Source organism: Mastigoproctus giganteus, chromosome 7 (assembly GCF_048544385.1).
Source record: "Mastigoproctus giganteus isolate SK-2022 chromosome 7, ASM4854438v1, whole genome shotgun sequence".
Taxonomy (NCBI): domain Eukaryota; kingdom Metazoa; phylum Arthropoda; class Arachnida; order Uropygi; family Thelyphonidae; genus Mastigoproctus; species Mastigoproctus giganteus.
The window spans coordinates 30,416,491-30,438,033 of NC_143581.1; the positions used below are offsets into that span (position 1 = coordinate 30,416,491).

The following is a 21,543-nucleotide window of genomic DNA, read 5'->3' on the forward strand; positions in this document are numbered from 1 at the left end:
AAGGTTTACCGCTGAAGAAGAAGGCTGAGCCTTTGAAAGCTACGGTTTTTATCGTTTTAATCAGTATATTTTATGCATTTTATTGATTGTAATGTAGCAGATTTTAATAATTTATATGTAGAGTTTTTATAAAGTTAAATTTGTTGTAGATGCGGGTATTTTGACTTATTATAAATCAGTTATCAAAAGTTTAGTTTCCCTGGTGTTTTAATTCTACGCAAGGTTGGTGAAAAAGACTCAAAAAACAGTATGGATATACCCAACCGCAGAGGCCTGTTTGGAGAATTATTTCGATGTTATGGCCGTCCATTTGTGCAGTGCGTCAGAGAATTTCAGAGGCATAGTGTTAGGGAGGCGAAACATGAACAACATTTGAGGTTTGCCCATCGATGCAAGACGCATAATCTCATTCCACGAGGCTTTCAAACAAAGCTACCCTTTGAGGATGAACGAGTATTTAACATTACCAAGTGGTATCAAAGGAAGATCCTTAATATATGGATCGGAAAATTACATAATGATTTATACCACATTAGGAGAGGTAAAAGGCAGTGCTTGGATAAGTTAAATGATAAGTTGTCTCCGATACACTTAGCAGGAGTGGTTAGTGTAGTAACAGCTAAAGCAAAACGAATTTCGGACAGTTATAGACGGAGACAAATGGGGAAGTTTGACAAGCTTAAAGAACGAACCAAGCCTAGGGGCAGTGGTGATAGCACCACCAAGAATTTTGTGGTGAATTTGAGCAATAAACAATTAACTAAGGAGCAATTGGAGGTTCTAAATTTAGGACCGGAATTTGCCATGGTGCCGCCCAGATTACCCGTTGCAGAAGTAGCTATGGGCGTGGAAAGGGCTATAAGCAAACTTCCCGAAGCTACAGCTAATGAAGTTCGAGTAAAAGTAGCAGCGATCCTGAGTCAAGCTAAGGATGCCCCCTCCAATCTTAATGTGAAGCAAAGAATTGCGCTAAGAAGCCTTAAACAGGATGATAGCATCGTAGTCCTACCCGCGGACAAGGGTAGAGCAACTGTGGTTCTTGATAAGGAAGCATATAGAAGTAAAGCGTTGTGTTTATTGGAAGATCAGATGACTTATAAAGTTATTCAGAAAAGTCCTCTTCTTAGTTTGGAACGCCAAGTGAACGGTATGGTACAGGGTTGGCTTAAGTCCAACAAAATTTCTAAGGAACAGTATTGGATGTTGCGCGCTACAGGTAGCCAAATGCCAAGATTTTATGGCTTGCCTAAAATTCACAAAGTGGATGTGCCACTTAGACCCATAGTCTCATTTATAGGCAGTCCAACCTATGCACTTTCTGGTTTCTTAGCCAAATTGTTATCCCCACTAGTGGGACTTTCAGAATACAGTATTAAAGATAGTAAAGACTTTGTGCAGTTTATTAGAAGCCAACCCATAGAAGAAAATGAGATCATGATTTCCTTCGACGTGAAATCGCTATTTACATGTATTCCGATTGATCATGGGGTGTGGTGTGCACGCTTGGCATTACAGAGGGACACCACCCTAAGTACTAGAACACAGCTAAAGCTAGAGGATATTGAGAAAGGAATAGAGTTATGCCTCTCAAGTACCACTATGGTATTTGATAATACTATGTATAAACAGGTTAATGGTGCAGCCATGGGCTCCCCCATCAGCGCAATTATAGCTAATTTAGCTATGGAGGAGCTCGAGGCCAGAATATTTAATGCTAGTGTTCTCCCTATGCGCCCCTGGAAAAGGTATGTGGATGATACGTTTTCAATCATTCGGAAGGGGAGTGAGGATCAAGTGTTGAACAGCTTAAATGGCTTCTCCCCATTCATACAATTTACATCGGAGGTGGAAGAAGGAGGAGTTTTGCCGTTCCTAGATGTGTTGGTCTGTAGAGAAGGTCGACAGCTGAGGACTAGGGTGTTTAGGAAGTCCATGTGTAAAGGGCAGTATGCGCATTACAGCTCAGCCCAAACCAACCATCATAGGAACAGTGTGGTAAGAGCTTTAGTTGAAAGAGCAAAATCACATTGCAGTGCCTCCGATGATAGAAAGTTAGAGTATGAACGGGTCGCGACGGATCTTGCAAAATGTGGTTACCCCCGGAGGATTATAGAGAAATATGTTAAAGGAAATCAGAGGAGAGGCGAGCCATTTACACCGATAGCCACTGCATACATTCCCTACTACCCGGGTTTGACTGATCATATAGCTAGAATACTAAGAAAGTACCAGACGCGTTGTGTGCAGCTTCCAGGACGGAGGCTGCGCACAATCGTGTCTCAGGTTAAAGACCCCATTAAAAAAGAGAACACTAGTGGGGTCGTATATAGCATTAGATGCCCGGATTGTGGGGAGTGTTATGTAGGGGAAACAAAACGCCGTCTTAAAGATCGTTTGGGGGAACACACTAAGGCAATAAGAAATGCGGAATATGGCAAGTCCGCCGTGGCCGAGCATTTTTGGGAGAAGCAACACCAGATCTCCCCGGACGATGCTATCATCACCGATCGGGCGCATAAGTTCTGGGACCGTAAGTGGCTCGAGAGTTTGCGGATTTGTTCTACCATTAACATAAATAGGGATAGAGGCACGCGGATTCATCCCATCTTTGAGACCACTATCCTCAAAAGGGATGAACGATTCCGTGTGGCTTCCACTCGAGCCACTTCCAGTTCCACAACGCGAGAGAACGAAGCACACGAGAATGGAAACACGTGAGGAGTACCGTTAGCCTGCTGATATTTAAAGTTGTACTGCATAGCAAGGTTTACCGCTGAAGAAGAAGGCTGAGCCTTTGAAAGCTACGGTTTTTATCGTTTTAATCAGTATATTTTATGCATTTTATTGATTGTAATGTAGCAGATTTTAATAATTTATATGTAGAGTTTTTATAAAGTTAAATTTGTTGTAGATGCGGGTATTTTGACTTATTATAAATCAGTTATCAAAAGTTTAGTTTCCCTGGTGTTTTAATTCTACGCAACGTTCATCAAATGCTTCAATTCTTCTGAAACCTTATCAATTAGGTATTCCCGAATTGCAATTAACTGTAACCTAATTGACAGTTTTCTAACTTCGTTTTCACCAAATGCCAACAATTCATGTTTGGAAGAATTAATACCTTCGTAGTCGTCGTTTTCCTTCTCTCGGGATTGGTATTGTCACTAGTTCTTAAATTTGAATTTTTTTCTTTTCTTTTTTTTTGAACCTGTCCAAAATGACGGTGTCGTTCGGATATTCAGGTACTGTGACCATGTAAACAGAGATAGGGAAAATTTATTGAAAAATGTGGATAATGCACTTCCGGGAAACAACAGATGATTATTTATCGGGGTAAAAGAAAATCACTTTTCTAATTCTCAAACGGGGCGTTTACAGTTGATTCACACGAGGAAAGTGAACTAAAACAACATTTTAAATTTTGTTGATTATCAAAACAATTTTCTCATTAAATGTTTTGTTCAGTAAATGTAATTGTGTATTGTACTTAATAAAAGTTTTGAATATTTTCAATTTTACTTTTACATGCAACAAGATATCGAAAATGTAACACACTAAAGAAATCTAACTTTGAATTTTTTTGAATATGGCCCCTGTACAGGAAAAGGTTGGACACCACTGCAGTAGAAGGTAGGCCAGAGCCCATTGGGAATACACCTTGATCTGCTCACTCTTGACCAGTGCAACGTCTCTGTATGTGGCACAGGTGGTCGAATAGGTTTTACCAGATACCACTAAGTTGTAGAATGGTAATCCCTTTAGCTCTCTTAATTCGCGCTGCAGCACTAATTGCCTAAATTGCCTGAAGGCCAGAAATGTGAACAGTGCGTACCGAGTTAATTCTCTCTTAATCTGTTCGCTATATGAAAATTTTCTTCACTCAACTGAAACTATTTTAAATGTAACTTCCAAGGGGAATTCAAAATAATTAAACAGAGGTCCGACTGAGTAATTTAGAATTATAAAAATGGTCATACAGTTTTATATAAAATATCTTAACAATAGACAGTAAAAAATGCAAATTTAGTTAAATAATTTTAAGCTTATTTGAATAGAAGGTAAATATGTGAAAACAATTTACAGAATATTACAAATTTCAAAGTGCATTGCATCCAAATGTCACACGTCACTGTTAATAAAGGTGCCGGTACGCCATACCATCCCAAAAAAAGCACTGATGATTGGTATTAATTTGACATTTGTCACTATCTATCGTCAAATCACCCCTATATTATTCATGAACACCGAAGATCTTATTCTGCAGTTACCAACCTCTATCTGTTTATTGTGGGACTTCAGTGGACACCATCCATTGTGGGGTTCTCCCAATGCAGATAGACAAGGACAGCTCATCGAACAGCTAACTGACAGACAAAACCTAACTATACTAAATACTGGCTCGCCAACTTACATCCATCTCTCTACGGGTACAACCTCTGCAATAGATCTCTCCATCTGCTCTCTGTCCCTCTTTCCTAGCATTGAATGGACGGCCCTTGACAGCCTGCTAATGGAATGTGCTGATTCAAACAGCACATTCATAATTTCAGAAAACTACATAAAATGGAAATTTTCAAAAGCAGATTGGGAAAAATTCACCTCCCGAGTGTCCTTTGATGAACAGATCATCGAAACCTGTCCTATTGACACAGTTACCCATCACATTACGAGACAAATATTGGCTGCTGCATGTACTGCGATTCCACAATCACAGTCAACCACCCATAGAACCATAAATTATTGGTGGAACGAAGAGTGCAAGGGTGCAAAAAAATAAAAAAACCGAGCATGGAATCTGTTTCGAAAACATCCTACCACCACCAATCTTATAAACTACAAGAGACTCAGAGCCAAGGCCCATCACATTAGGAAAAAAGCTAAAAGAGAATCTTGAATTCGATTTGCAAGCTCGATTAATAAAAAATACTGATACAAGAATAACATGGAGAAAAATATAACAGCTAAATGGCAAATTTCCCCCATTATCCTCCCCACTTCTCAGGGCACGAGCTTTCTTCCCCCATAGATATACCGAATGCGTTAGGGACTGTTTTTTCACAGTTATCTGCCTCAACAGCACACAATCCATCATTCCAGAAGATCAAAGTATTAGCTGAAAAGTCTAAACTGAACTTCAGACCTACATGTTTTTTTATCCTATAATCAACCGCTTACAATGCTTGAACTTCAAGAAGCCATATATACCTCAAAAAACAGTGCTGCATGCCCCGATGGAATATATTACATAATGCTCTAACACTTAGATAAAAAATCTGTCTCTTTACTGCTGACCTTTTTCAATCGCATCTTCCTTGAACATTCATTCCCTAGTTCCTTTCATCATTCCTATATAATAGCAATTCCCAAACCAGGGAAAGATCACCCTATTCCTCAAAACTATAGACCCATTTCTCTCACCAGTTGCTTAAATAAAACCCTGGAAAAAATAATTCACCGTCGACTTACATGGTATTTCGATTCTAAAAATATAATTTCTGACAATCAATTTGGTTTCAGAAAGAATAGATCAGCCCTGGATCTCGTGGTTAAAGCTGAAACAAACATCAGGAATGCATTCATCCGAAATGAGCGTCTCATCACGGTATGCCTTGATGTAGAGAAAGCCTTTGACACCACATGGCATTTTTGGTATCCTGAGAGATCTGCATTCCCTTGACTTGAGAGGCCACTTACCATATTTCATGCAGAACTTCCTTCAGCACAAGTCCTTTCAAGTTCGATACCGACAAGTCCTCTCCCAAACATGTATACAAGAAGAAAGGGTCCCACAAGGCTCTGTGCTCAGTGCCACCTTATTCGCAACAAGAATAAATTACATGACCAAAACTATTCCCAACACTGTGAATTCATACCTCTATGCCGGTGATCTCAGTATTTCTTGCAATTCACAAAACATGACCTTCATTGAGCAGCTGCTCCAAATTTCAATTAATAACATTCAGATATGGATGGCACAGAATGGGTATCGACTCTCCTGCTCAAAATCTAAAGTAATTCACTTTTGTAACAAAAGGAAGATGCATCTAGATCCAGAACTACACTTAACAAACAGCTTATCTCAGTTGTGAACAGCATTAGTCTCCTTGCTCTGATTTTCAATAGCAAATTGAACTTTATGGAATACATTAAATATCTACATACATCTTGCCAGAAAAAAATGAACATATTCAGAATTATTTCTTCAACATCCTGGGGTGCAGATCGATACACGTTACTTCATTTGTATAGAGTCCTAATCAGATCTCACCTTGATTACGGTGCGCCGATATATGATTCTGCTAGGGAGAGCATGCTAGCACAGCTTGCCCCTATCCAACATTCTGCCCTGAGGATAGCTATAGGCACTTATAAAACTTCGCCAATTCAAAGTCTTTTCGTTGAAGCTCGTGAATTTCCCCTAAACCTCAGAAGAAAGATATTACTACTCAGCTATACAACTAAAGTCCAAAGTCTACCTACCCATCCCATTAGACCGATAATTAATGACCCCCAGTTCACAATGTACTATAGAAATAAACCCAGAACAGTTCTGGGTTTATTTCTGAACTCTGAACAGCCTACTGCTCTCAGATTTCAGGCATTATTACAAACTTGGAATATACATTTTGACAAAGTTCTTCAAGATCCAACCAGTCCAGATCCCCTATGGTATTATATTAAACCATCCTATGACAGTTATTTCCTAAACTGGGGAAAGCACTCTCTTGCAAATGTCAACATACAACAACTCCACATTGCCCACACACAAAGTCATCTGCATTTTACAAAAATATATACCGATGGGTCAAAATCTGAGAGTAGAGCAGGTGCCGCAGCCGTCTTCCCTCAAAAACCTTCTCTGTATCGCTTCCCAATGACTGCAGCAGCTATACAGCTGAATTACACGCCATCAAACTTGCAATAGAAAATATTCTCCATCTGTCCATCCATAAAAGCATGATACAAATTTGTATATACGGACTCCCAAAGTGCGCTTATAGCTTTACAGAACATTTCATCTCAAACACATCCTTTAATAAAATTCATGAAATCCAAACTGATGCATATCCAAGAACTGCAGTGAGTGGTCATTTTCTGCTGGATCCCAGGCCATGCTGGGATACCAGGAAACGAATGTGTGGACTATGCCACTAAGCATCCCTCCAACAGAGAATCATCACAGTATTATGTTCCATATCTTGACTACAAAAGTAATATACGAAGAATATGTAGGGAACAGTGGACAATTCAATGGCAAGCCGAAACGTATAATAAACTCCTCCAAATAAATTCTGAACCGCAGTTGTGGTCCTCCAGCTTCAGTGTAAACAGAAGGGAGGAAATAATCTTAACCAGAGTGCGAATCTCCTCACAGGTAATGATCCTTCGCAATGCACACAGTGCAACCCTCCTTTTACAATGAAACATATTCTTGTTGAGTGTACTTTATACACCACTGCCCCCCAAGTCTCATTTAGCTTTCTTGCAAATCTTAAAGAACCCCTGACACTCTACCACACGGGCAACACATACGTTAATTATCAATCTGGTATTTAATAAAATTTTAATGTACCATTATATAGTGGTGTGTATGTCTAATATGCCTCTAATTGAATAGTAGAAATGACCTTTAATTTAGGCCAGAAATTATCTTTACCAAGAATTGGAATTCCATAGATAACAACTCAAGGAAACATTGTTTTTCCTTCTCTAGCTGTTATTTCTTTATCTCTATTCTTCCCCCAAGTTATATAGACCACTTCATATACGGGAAAGACCCTTGAATGGATTATAGGATTGCTACAGGACAGGAGGTTGTGAGTTATTCAACAGAATGAATTTCCAAAACAAAATGTTTCATTTTGATTTCTGTATATTGGTTCATTTCTTAAAATTTTTGCTCTAGAGAGAAAGCTCAATGAAATTATTTTTACTTTAGGATAACATGCTGAATTCTATGTATCAGCTGTGGATTTTGGGTGCTCTAGGAAATGTAGGAAATCTGACATCTCTAGGTAGAAATATGGAAGAATTTCCACTTGATCCACCTCTTTCTAAATTGCTCATTGTATCCTGTGATATGGAATGTAGTACAGAAATTTTGGTAAGTTATTCTTTTATTTCATTAAAGAATTTTTTTATGTGAAGGGAAAGTGTTGTGTGGATGTGAAATTTCTATTTAAACACATTGAACATTATTATATGCGTTTACCCTTAAAAATGGGGTTAAAGACACATAACCCCATTTCTAGGTGCACATCCTCATAACCTTGCATTTTCCCTATGCAATTGCAAGGTTATGGACTTATGTGATTAGACATCGGGTTACAATACTATAGAATTTCAGGGAATATTACAATACTTAAATAGAAGTTTTATTTCCATATATCACTTGGTTGTTAATGCTGCATTTGTTGCATATAAATGCTGGGTTATGGGGTTATATTTGTACAGGCATTTCCTGCTTTATGAGTTCTTTTTTTTCAAGTATCAAGTATCAACAGATTTGAAAATATGAATGTACTACTGTTGTTTTCAATTTTCTTAAATGACATTGATGAAGGGCGTGATTTTAAAATAATTTGCAGATATCAAGACCAGGAAAGTGGTTGATGGCTAGAGGCAGGCAGCATGTTTTCAGGGTGACCTGGAGAGGCTTCAGCGATGGTCAGAAAAGTGGCAACTATATGTTAATGCAGCAAAACACAAGATTTTACTCTTGGGAAATAACAACTCCAATATAATTTATAGTCTAGGGGAGTTGTATTAAAGATAGTAACAGTACAATCCAATCGGATGTGAAGTTCTCCATACAATGCAGGCAGACAGCAAGGAAGGGTACATGGTGTCCTATTGATGAATCACTGATCATTTAAGTCTAAAGATAGGAGGGTTATAATCAAGATAATGATGAGACCATGCTTGGAATACCATGTACAAGTATGGAGACTACACCTAAAAAAAAAAAAGACATTAAGCTTCTTTTAAAGGTCCAAAGATGGGTAATATCCTTATACACTTACAGATTCCTATAATACTATTATTAGATAAGTCTATAAGGCTGTGGGGGGGGGGAATAAAATGAATGGAAGTGAAATTTTTGTGGTTATGAATGATACTAGAACTTCTCCTTGTGTTATAACCCAGGGTGGGCCTTCTCAATGATGTTCCACCAGTAAGCCCTCCCAGAAGTCAAACTTCAACTTCTTATTCTCGTGATTTTTAAGTCCTCTTCTATGTCATCCATCCATCTTTTCCTTGGTCTTCCTCTCACCCTCCTCCCTGTAGGTTTCCATTTCGTGATACTAGAACTAGTGGCCATAAATTCAAATTGCAGGAGAAGGGAGATAGACTGGATTATCATAAGTTTTATTTTATGCACTGAGTTGTTAATTACTGGAATAATTATGTTCATGGGTAGTTAAGGCTGATAGTGCAGAAAATTTGAAAATTGGCTGGATTGGCACCTATTGTGAGATGTAAAAGGTGTGGGAGGAGGGTTTTTTTTTTTTTTTTTTTCCTAGTGTAGAAAAAACCTGGGCTTACTTTCATCATATGGCTGATACTAATTAACAAATTTGGTGCCTGCTGTATTTTTACAAAATGTGAGTGAATGCAGGATGCATACTTGGGTTTGTTTGTCACAATCCAATATACCTATAAGTGTGATGACTGATAGATCTCCTCATTGTTTTATTAAAACATTATTTATACAAAACACTGCATTGTGTTCATTTGGTTTTCATACAATATTTGTTTAATTTTAAATGATAGCCTGGGGAGAAGATAATCTGGATTTTAAGGATTATAAAGATAATATTCTTAATCATTAAATGATTAAGAATATCACATTAAATACCACTGTTTTTATTTCCAACATACAGATATTAGGATTTTAGAAATTTTAATAATTAAAATGTAACCTTTTTTTTTAGATAATTGTATCAATGCTTTCTGTGCCAGCCATTTTTTATCGACCAAGAGGAAGAGAGGAGGAAAGTGATGCTGCTCGAGAAAAATTTCAAGTTCCAGAAAGTGATCATCTTACTTATCTCAATGTATATTTGCAGTGGAAGCAACATGGGTGAGTTAGAAAATAAATAAATAAATACAATATATATAAATTTTACAACACATTGGAGCACAGAAGAACTTTGTCCAGTGCAGATGCCAGGCACTTGAACATTTGCATTTTACCCTTGAGACTGAGCTTCCATAGCAAGATGTAGAATCTTATTACATTTGATTTGAAATTCCTATGGAAGATATGAACATGAGTACCATTTATTGTGTAGGAAATTTGAAGAGTAATAATAGATTTAATAGATTAATTGCAAGTTATATCCCCAAGGAAGGTATGTACATGAGTACCATTTATTGTGTAGAAAATTTGAGGAGTAATAATAGATTTAATAGATTAATTGTAAGTTATATGTGTGAAAAAAATGATTCGTTGAGGTTTAAAATTTATATAAATATTGTTTCCTGCTGAAATCCCAGAAACTGGCTGACTGTTATATATATATTTTGATCTCATTTTAACTCACCAAAGATTCAGGCAGCATCAAGATAATTTTAAATGATAGCCTGGGGAGAAGATAATCTGATTTGAAGCAAAGGAACCAATAGCATGTGGTTATCAAAATGTCATAAAATGGAAGTGTGAACCAAACTGATGCACTCACCCTCTCTGACAGGGTGAGTGCACCAGTTTGGGAAATCAGAATTTGCTTCAGAGTTGTCAGTGTGTAAATTGAGCCATAGGTCTTGGAAACAGATGATTGGAAAAAAATTGGTCTGGAGTGACAGTATCTATATTGGGCTGTGACTGTATCAAATATGCACTTCGACAATCTGACAAATACTTGTTACCAGAATGCACAACTGTGATAGTAGAGCATCCCGTTAGTGTCAGATGTGGAGATGTATATTAAGGGATGGTGTTGGATGGCTGCATTTTATTAATGGTACATTAAGTGCAAAAAATTGTCAAATGGAAAGTGCTGTCAGTGACTTATACCCTAATGCATAGGCATGTGCATCTTTCAGCAGAAGGCGCCTCCGTAGCCAGGTGGGAAGGAGCAGCAGTTCGTAGCACACGCTTCTTGATTAGACTGGGGTTTGAGCCCATCACCACCAAATACAGAGGATGCGGAAAGGTCAGGGAATGACCACCTCATATCCCAGAGCAATATGGCCTTAGTTGCTAATGCTCCTAAAAACCAAAAAAATAATAATATCTTTCAGCAGAATGGTGGACCTTGCCACGGAGCCAAAATCAGAGTGAAATGGCTGAAAGATCATATCAAAAATATGCTCAACATTGCAAATTTATGGCCAAGGCTGAATGTTGTTTCCTTCTGAAATTCCAGAAATATAAGAGATGATTGAGGCCATCATTCAGAGTTGGTTCAGGGTCATCATACCTAAAGTACTATGACATTTAGTATATTTTATGCCAAGATTGACTGAAGCTTTTTAAAAGGCAAAAGCTTCCCATAAAATATTAATATAAAGTTTTACACTTAATTACTGACTTACTTATTATTTTAACACTTATTTTTTTAATAAATTTATTTGTATTCCAACCTTGCTTTATAAGTTTTTTTAAAAAAGAAATTTTCTTTCAGAATAAAAGACACAGCTTTTAATTCAAAATGAAGGCAGTAAACATTGATTATAAATGTAGTTTACATATACACCTAATTCTGTTTTTACACGATAGATACATTCCTGAAAAATACGTGTAAAAAAAGACATTGTATTTATGGAAGAAAAGAAGATTGGTTCCGGATCTAAAAAATCAGTAAAAATAATTAAAAAAAAAACACATAAAAATATTCGCTTTAAGCTTATTATTTTATTTCAACAAAATATACATGTAATAATATGTAATGAAAATGTATTAAAGTAAATTTGTATGCATATGAAATGAAAAAAATTCTTCATGAACAAAAAAAAATCTGTTTTAGACATAGCAAGATTTTATTCATTTTCACTTTCTGATAATAAACGGCGCATATGTTTGCGTACGACTGGAATATCACTGCCATCACTAGAAATGTTGTGGACATCGTCTTCTTCCTCTATTAATGAAATTCTTTCTGTGATCTCTTCAGCAAAATCAGCACGAGTCTCCTCTGGTGCTGATGTTTCACCAGTTTTACGAATGAATTCAGTTATTAATCGTTGTGTTCGTGTTTTGGTTAGGCCGTTATATAATTCTCTGTAAGAGGCTGTTAACAACTTCAGTTTACGTTGAAACTTCCCTGCGCGTTCCTCATTAGGGTCATGTTTGACAAAATGATTACCTAATTTTCTGGCCAGTTCCAGACCTTTTATTAAATCTGCATTTAGAACAGAATCATTTTCTTCATTATCACTATGTTCTGTGGGATAAGGAGTCCCAAGGACAAGCTCTAATATTTCATCTTTACTTAGGGCTTTCTTGGTTAACAATTCATCAATATCTTCAAACGATAGATCATCGAATCCTTCCCCACCAATTTTGTGTGCCATTGTAATGATGTTGAGAAATTCGGTCGTATTAAGGATGATGGGATCTTTGCTTTTTACACATTGTGGCCAAACCGCTTACCAACATGTATTTAAAGTTGCTGGTTTTAATTCAGTTAACGCTAATCCAACCTGATTGATACAATCCATAATTGAGAATTTCTTCCACACATCAATGACTGTTAGTGTTTCATCATTCAGTTTGTCCAAAACGTGTTGGAACGTTCGTTTTATGTAGTATGTTTTAATTGTCACAATTATACCTTGGTCTAGCGGTTGTATCAAAGATGTAGTATTAGGTGGCAGAAATAAAATTTGTACGTTTGGGTGTTCCAAGACAGGATGGCCGGGTGCATTGTCAAGAATCAGAAGAACTTTAAATTCGAGACCTTTCAAATTCATATAACATCTGACTTCTGGGACGAAACATTTGTTGAACCATTCTGTAAAGATAGCAGTGGTCACCCAGGCCTTCTTGTTTGCCATCCTGTGAACAGGCAGTTTATTGATATCTACACCTTTCATTGAACGTGGGTTTAGGGCTCGATTTACCAGCAGTGGTTTCAACATACGATCTCCTGAAACGTTGGAGGAAAATAATAAGGTCACACGATCCTTAGCTACCTTACAACCACCAGCAGTTTTCTGCGATTTGGCTACATACTGTTCGGCTACATACCGTTCTGTTCGGCATTCATTTCCAGAAGAAACCAGTTTCATCTGCATTCCACACTTGATCAGGAGTGTATTCTCCATCTTCAATAATTTTTGCAAGTTTCTGCTGGAATACTTTAGCAGCCGATTCATCTGCAGATGCAGTTTCACCTTTAATTTTTATATTATGAAGAGCATTCCTTTTAAGAAACCCTGTCATCTAACCTGTACTCGCAGAAAATTCATACTTTCTGTTTAACTGGGATGAAGTGCTTGGCTCCTTTTCTTTAATCTGTCTGTAAATTCTTAGTGCTGTTTGCTTGATGGCATTTCCATCTACTAGTACTCTTTTTTGTGACTGATCTTCTATCCATATTACCAGAGCCTTTTCCATTTTTTCCTTGACAATATCTCTTGTATGTGATGATGAATTAACACTTACTTTTGTTCCAGAACATACTGACTTCCTAATTGCAGCTTCATTTTTCTTAATAGTTCTTACGGTAGCTTCATGTACACCAAAATGCTTTCCTACAGACGTAGCCCCTTGTCCAGTTGCAAGACGATCTAAAATTTGAATTTTAAGTTCCAAAGAAATCACTTTCCTTTTCATTTTGGTAATAGGTGAATTATTCGACATTATATAAGGGCTACCGAAAAATATCTCAGTTATAATTAATAAAAAAAGGATGAAAAATTTGTAAACTTACAATTTATTGACTATCGGCAAAATTAATAAATTTATATGCGCACAAATTTCACTAAAGATTCTTTCACTTTGAAATAGAGCTTACTACTAAATGTCTTCCGACGATACAATGCACGAATACTGTAGATGTGCACCAAATTCAATAAAAACGTTGATGATTCATAGATACCTAGACGTACACATTGGTAAACAAAAGCACGCATTTCAAAACGCACACACTAGCTGTTATCCAATCTATTGGTGCGTGTAAAAAAAAAAAGAAATGATACTTATTAGTATCATTTCTTTTATATGCCACAAATAAAATATGCCACAAATAAAAAAAATTTTTTTTAGAATTTAGGCAAAAAAAAATTCATAGAAATCGTGTTAAATCAAAATGACTCGCGTAAAAAGAGAATGAAATATTTATTTTGAATTCGTGTAAAAAAAGTTCGTGCAAAAACAGAATTAGGTGTAGTTTTTTTAAGTGTCCTGAAAATTACTGTAATTACTGTATTGTAATGAAACTGCTAGTTAGATAAAACCTTTCACGCTAAAAAACATGCTGCTCAAGATGGAGTGTACTCCATTTTGCTTACAGAATTTTTCTGCTAGGATACATTGCCAACTTTTAAAAAAACTCCATGTATAATGTTTCACATCAACCATTCAAAACTGTCTCACATTTTTTTTATAGTAATAATAAAATGTTTCATACATAAACATTTATTTTCTCATTATGAGGGTTTAGCGTCAAAAAATGTTAACTACAAAATCATTTTGTAGTCAACCAAGAAAAAGTCATTTGAGATTTTCTTGGTTTACCAGAAATGTACTTACATCCCAAGTTAACTTGTAAAACACTAATTTTAGAAATTTTTATAATTAAAATGTAACCTTTTTTTAAGATATGCATATCATGCTCTATGACATGATATGCATTGTTCTTTGTATAAAGTAAAACTAAAGTTATCTCAAAAAATGCAATTTTGTAGTTAACATTATTTGACACTAAACCCTCGATTAGTCCTGTAAGACCATAATGCTTGTAATTGGCAAAGCCCTGTTGTACTAATGTTTTTTTTTTTTAAGTGTTAATTGTGTTATTAGCATAATAAAACTAATTAAAATTCAGTTCCATTACAAATAAAGCTTACCAATTTTTGTATGACAGAAATGATGGTGGAGAATGCTCCGTTTATACAAAGGGTACTAGGAAAGTTTTGCAATACAGCTTTGTTTATTTAATTTTTTCAAAGTAATTTCCTCTACATTCAATACACCTCTCCATCCTCCGAAACCAATCTTTAAACCAGTTCTGCCAAGTTTCATCATCATCATCATCAGCCATTTTCAATCCACTGCAGGATGAAGGCCTCTCCAGCAACTTTCCAGTTGCTTCTGTTTTGAGCACTGGACATCCATTTACTACCCACAAACTCATGAATTTCATCTATCCATCTCCGCCTTTGTCTTCCAGGTTTTCTTCTAGCTCCTCTTGGATACCATTCTGTTATTTTCTTAGTCCATCTGTCATCATGTCTTCGAGCTATGTGTCCTGCCCAAGACCATTTTAGTTCTTTAGTTTTGATAAGAATGTCCTTTACTTGAGTTTGTTGCCTAATCCATGTGTTTCTCTTCTTATCTAACAGTCTTATTCCCAATATGATTCGTTCCATTCTTCGCTGTGTGGTTCTCAGCTTCTCTTCCATTCTTTTGGTGAGTGCCCAAGTTTCACTTCCATAAGTCATGGTGGGGAGTATACATTGGTCCATTATTTTACGTTTCAGACAAACTGGGATATTGCTCTTCAGTATGTGACTATATTTCCTGAATGCTATCCATCCAAAATTTATTCTTCTCTTGACTTCCAGCCATTTATCATTATTACAGCTAATAACTTGTCCCAGATAAGTATATGACTCCACCTTTTCAATTACTGCTCCTCCAATCATTATTTCCCTTTCTGTGGCATACTTGTTCATCATTACTTTTGTTTTAGCCATATTCATCTTTAGTCCAAAATCCTTACTAGCTGTTCCAAGTTTCACTAGGGAGTAAAGCACACTCGTTGTCCCAAGCCCGTAGAAGGTCCTCATCACTGGAAAACCGCCTCCCTTTTAGCTTCATTTTCACATGCGGGAACAGTGCAAAGTCGCAGGGAGCAAGGTCTGGCCTGTAGGGAGGGTGCTCGAGAAGTTTCAGTCCTGTCGTGGTCAAATATTCGGTGCAGGCTTTGGCGCGGTGAGCTGGAGCATTTTCGTGATGGAGGTACCAGGTGTCCATTCTTGACTTTGGCCGCAGGTTCTTCCTAGATCCAATGACTTTAGGCAGGCATTGTTCAGTATACCACTTAGCTGTGACTGTCTTCTGCGTGTCCAAAACGACACGTTCCACAATTCCACTCGATTTGAAAAATACAGCTATCATTTTCTTCTTTACAGATCGGGATTTTCTGACAATTACGGGTGTGTCGTCATCATCAAAGACCCAAACTTTGTTTTGAGCCTTGGTCGGCAGATCGTAATAGTACAGCCAAGTCTCGTCACCTGTCACGATGTTGTTCACATACCGAGATTGTCCCTTATCAAACTTTTTTAACATCTCCCGGCACCAAGTCACACGTCATGTCATCTGCTCTTCGGTCAGTTGATGCGGCACCCAGAGAGAACAAAGTTTCTTCACGTGCAAATGATCTTGCAGAATCGAACGAATTGCTGGTGCATTTAGGCCCAAAGTATCCTCTATCTGTTGGTAGGTCACTCGCCTGTTTTCGTCAAGCATTTTCCTCACAGCAGTAACGTTTTCCTCCGTAACTGACGTTCGTGGCCTTCCCGGCCTCTCAGACTCCTCCAGAGTGAAATTTCCCCTTTGGAATTCTCTATACCACCCGAATATCGTTGTACGATGTGGACAATCATCATCTAGTGCAAGAGTCATTTCTTCTAAGCACTGGTCTATGGTTAAACCACGCACGAAATTATACCGCAAAACTGTCCTTATCTCATTTCGTGACCACGATGCCATCGCAAGCACTTTACACTCTCACTACTAATGAATAACTGAGCCCATCGACTTGGCGCGGCGGCTACTATGCACATATGAACATGTCTCAACATGCAGCAACAAGCAGCTTCCTGTGATTCATTGTTGCGTCATATTGCAAAACTTTCCTAGTACCCTTTGTACTATATTCTGGCATGACCACTAAAACACAGGAGTTTACAATTAACTATTTCAACAACAAATGCAGTCATTAATCATATTTAGAGTCACATGGGTTTGAACCATGGACCACTGAAATACATGTGGTGTTGCACTCTCACACTTGACCACACAGCTTTGTCATAGCAAAAATGGAACTTTTAAGTAGAAAGCTATTTAATATGAATTAAAGAAATTAAAAATATTGAAACAAATAAAAGTTGATTTTCATGCAGGTTACATAGGTAACATTAAGAAATGAGAATGTAGTCCTATCTGGAAGATCTAAATCCAATTTCTGACATTTGTAAACAGGTTTCTATAGATATTTGTAAGGATGAGGAAAGAGCATAGACTAACCTGAGGATTTGAAGTAAGGGCCTTGGAAAGTAAGTGCAGTAGACAAAAAAAAAAAAAAAACTTTGCATTTGGAAGGCAGGTAGTATGAATTTTACCCTTTTCTGTGCAAGTTCTCGGAGCACACATGGTAATTAGTTTCCAATAGCATTAGTAGAGGCATATGATGCAAGAAAGAAAGCTTATATAGCATAAACCAAAAAAAAAAAAAAACCTTCCCGTTTCACCCATTCATACACTACAACAGTTTGTCTAGAATTTATTTAAGCTGTTAACTTCCACAACGACAGATGAAAGTTTGTTCCAGCAATCAACTGCCCACTGGCTAAAGGCAAATTTCCCACATCTATTCTACAACTGTCTTTCCTCAATTTGAATTTATGCCCCATCAGGTGTGGAATCTGAGCAGGAGAAAGAATCCCACATCAGCATTGAGCTTGCTCAAATCATTCAAGGCCTTATACACTTCAATCAGATCACCTCGCAGATGCCTAGTCTCCAGACTTTGCATTTTGCAGAACTTAAGTTGGTAAGAGCAACCCTTTGTTCCACTCACTAATCTCATTGCCCTTCTCTGTACTTGTTCCAGCAGCTCTACATCTTTTCTAAAATGAGGCCTCCAGATCTGTATGCTCAAGGTGTGGTCTGACCATCGCCTTATACAAGAGGATAATCACTTCCTTATCTCTGCTAGCAAAATTCCTATATATCATTGACAAGACTCCATGAGCTACTTCTGCAGCCTGTCTGCACTGGTCATAAAACTTATATCTGACTGCACAATTACGCCTAGGGCTTTTTCATCCTTCACTACCCTGAGTGTAGTACCGCATAGTTGGTATGCTACTCTGGGATGATACTCTTGGGGTGGCAACTGAAGTTTAACAACTTCAGTTGCCACCTCTCTGCCCATCTACTCAACTTTTCCAGATCCTGTTGCAGTAGTGTACTGTCATTAACAACCTTACCAACCTTTGTATTGTCTGAAAACTTGGACATTAAGCCTGATATACCTTCATCAATATCATTGATAAATACAGAAAACAATGGGCCCAACGCAGACCCCTGGGGGACAAAAATGATAACATTAGTCCATGAAGAGCAGTATCTGTTGATTACTACTTTCTGTCTTCTCCCACTCAACCATCCCTTTATCCATTGCAACATCTTGCCCTTAATGCCACTCTCCAACTTGTACAGTAGTGCCGACCGGGCTAGCCGGGTGGGTAAAGTGCCTGCCTAGCAACCCAAAGGTCGCGGGTTCGAATCCCACCTCGGGCTTGGATCAGAGTACTGCAAAAATCTTGGGAGGTGCATTATGGCCATAGAAGCCGATGCGCTAACTAAAACACAAACAAACAATTGTACAGTAGTCTTCTATGTGCAACAGTATCAAAAGCTTTCCTAAAATCCAAGTATATGTTATCAAAATTATTTTTTGCCTCCAGTTCTTTTGTGACATCGTAGTATCCAATCAAATTGGTCAGACAAGACTGTCCTTAACATGCCCTGTGTCTAAACAATAACCGCAGTCTTGTCTAGGTGATCCTGCAGTGCTTCTTTAACCAGTGACTCCATTATTTTCCCTGGAACAGAAGTTAAACTAACTAGTCTCTAATTATTCATGTCACCTTCATGTGACTTCCAGTCTGTGGGGACTTCTCCTGTCCAAGGATGCCCTCATAATCATGGCTAAGGGCCTGCTTACTTCCTTTGCTGCCTCCTTTAATATAACTGGATGGATACCATCTAACCCAGGTGCCTTTCTTATGTTTAACTTGAACAATTTCTCCTCCACTTTGCTCTCAGTTATTACAAAATAATTTAACTCCCTGTTAGAGTTTGATAAGCTTATGGCTCCCACTTTCCTACAGAATTCCTCACATGTGAACGTAGGTGCAAAATGCTCATTCGATTTGTCAGCTACTTGAGCAGAATCATCAACAATCGAACCATCGATATCAAGTGGACCCATCTGATTCATCCCCTTTCTTCTAGAGTTTATATAGTGGCGGGCTACGAGTGAATTTAGGGAATTTTGATGTTTTTTAAGGTTTTTTTTGATGTTTTTTACGTGGAAAGTGTTTTTGAATATTTTGTATATAAATGTTTTTAAACATTAATATGTTCTGACTCATTTTTTAATATTTTTTAATATTTTTACTCATTTTTTAACATTAAAGTGAAATTCTCAAAAATAAAAAAATTCAATAAAAATTGTTGATAAAATAAAAAAAATTCATTTTTACTATTTATTTATTGTTTTTTATTTTTTTTGCTTTGATGCAGTAATATTCTCTGCATCTATTTATGTATCAGTTGAGTCAATTTCATAAACTTAATGAGGATTCATGATCAGAATTCCGGAGAATTTATTCAGTTATGGCCTTTGTAAGTCTGTACTGGAAGACCATTTTGTATATATTGCTGAGGGTGACATAATGTAGCCAGCATCTGCACAAAATTCTTAAATAATTTTAGATAATATTATTTCTATACATTTTCATTTTTGGTAGTGGATGGGGATTACAGATGGACACAAAGCAAGGACCAACATAGAAAAGTTATGTGACAGTTTAGTGGATGCGACTTTAATTAATATACACCGATGAGCCAAAAAATTATGACCAGCAAGTTGTTATGCAAATCAAAGCAACTGCGGGTGACTACGGCACGTGCACGGGTCGGGACATGGTATAAAAAACACCTGATACTGAGAAAGGCAGCAGACTTAAGTGAGTTTGACAAAGGCCAAATTGTAATGGCCAGATGACTGGGTCAGAGCATGTCTGAAACGGTGGCGCCTCCGTAGCCAGGTGGGCAGGAGCAGCAGTGCGTAGCACACGCTTTTTGATTAGACCGGGGTTCGAGCCCATGCCCACCAAATACGGAGGATGCAGAAAGGTCAGGGAATGACCACCGCATATCCCCAGAGCAATATGGCCTTAGTTGCTAATGTTCCTAAAAACCAAATAACAAAATAACAAAACAACAATCTGAAAGCACGGCTGGTGGGATGCTCATGGTCAGCCGTGGTTAGTACCTACCAAAAGTGGTCCGAGGAGAGGGAACCCACGAACCACTGGCGAGGTGTTGGATGACCATGGCACATCGATGCTTGAGGTGAGCGAAGACTCTCCCGGATGATACATGGCAACAGAAGGGCAACTGTGGCGCAACTAGCCGGTAATTGGAATGCTAGTGACGGGAGTAATGTGTCACAACACCCAGCACTTCGAACCCTGCTGAAAATGGAGCTGCGTAGCTACGGGCTGCTCGGAGTGCCCATGCTAACCACGGTTCACCAGCGACAGTGCCTACAATGGGCACGTGAGCATCAAAACTGGACCTTGAGTGATTGGAAGAAGGTCGTCCTAGTCCGATGAATCACATTTCCTGTTGCACCATGTGGACTGCTGGGTACATATGCATCGTTTACCTGGGGAATTGATGGCGCCTGGGTGCACTGTGGGACAAAAACAAGCCGGTGGTGGTGGCAGTGTTGTGCTTTGGGCGATGTTCTGCTGGGATACCCTGGGTCCAGTCATCCATGTGCTGGACACTCTGACATCTACCACCTACCTAAACATCATTGCTGACCAGGTACACCCTTTCATGGCAACAGTCTTCCCCTCTGGCGGTGCCATCTTTCAGCAGGATAATGCACCATGCCACACTGCCCAGATTGTTCGAGACTGGTTCACAGAACATGAAGACTTCCAGGTATTGCCCTAGTCTCCAAATTCCCCAGACATCAATCACATCAAGCATCTGTGGTTTGTGTTGGAACAGCAACTCTGATCTGCGGCATCTCAACCACGGACCTTACAGGAGTTAAAGAATCTGCTGGTTACATGTTGGTACCAGATACCACAAGACACATTTACACATGTAGCATCCATGCCTCACCGGGTATGAGCTGTTTTGGCTGCATGCGGAGGACCAACATCATATTAGGTAGGTGGTCATAATGTTTTGACTCATCGGTGTACTTTTGAATTGTACCTACAGGATCATTTTCTTATTTCTCAATGTTTATTCTTTATTTATTATTTATTTACCATGTACTGTGTAGGCAGTGTGAATAGTCATGCAGAGCATGGTACTAGAGACAGACTATA

The 21,543-nt window shown here is 38.0% G+C and overlaps 1 protein-coding gene across 1 annotated transcript in view; it reads left to right on the forward strand.

Moving 5' to 3' along the window:
• Prp16 (ATP-dependent RNA helicase l(1)G0007) overlaps positions 1 to 21,543 on the forward strand; it is a 226,447-nt gene that overhangs the window by 161,155 nt on the left and 43,749 nt on the right. The window contains exons 18-19 of the mRNA XM_090377598.1: positions 7,940 to 8,104; positions 9,936 to 10,084. Coding sequence (XP_090233724.1) covers positions 7,940 to 8,104; positions 9,936 to 10,084 — 314 coding nt within the window. The remainder of the gene's footprint in view (positions 1 to 7,939; positions 8,105 to 9,935; positions 10,085 to 21,543) is intronic.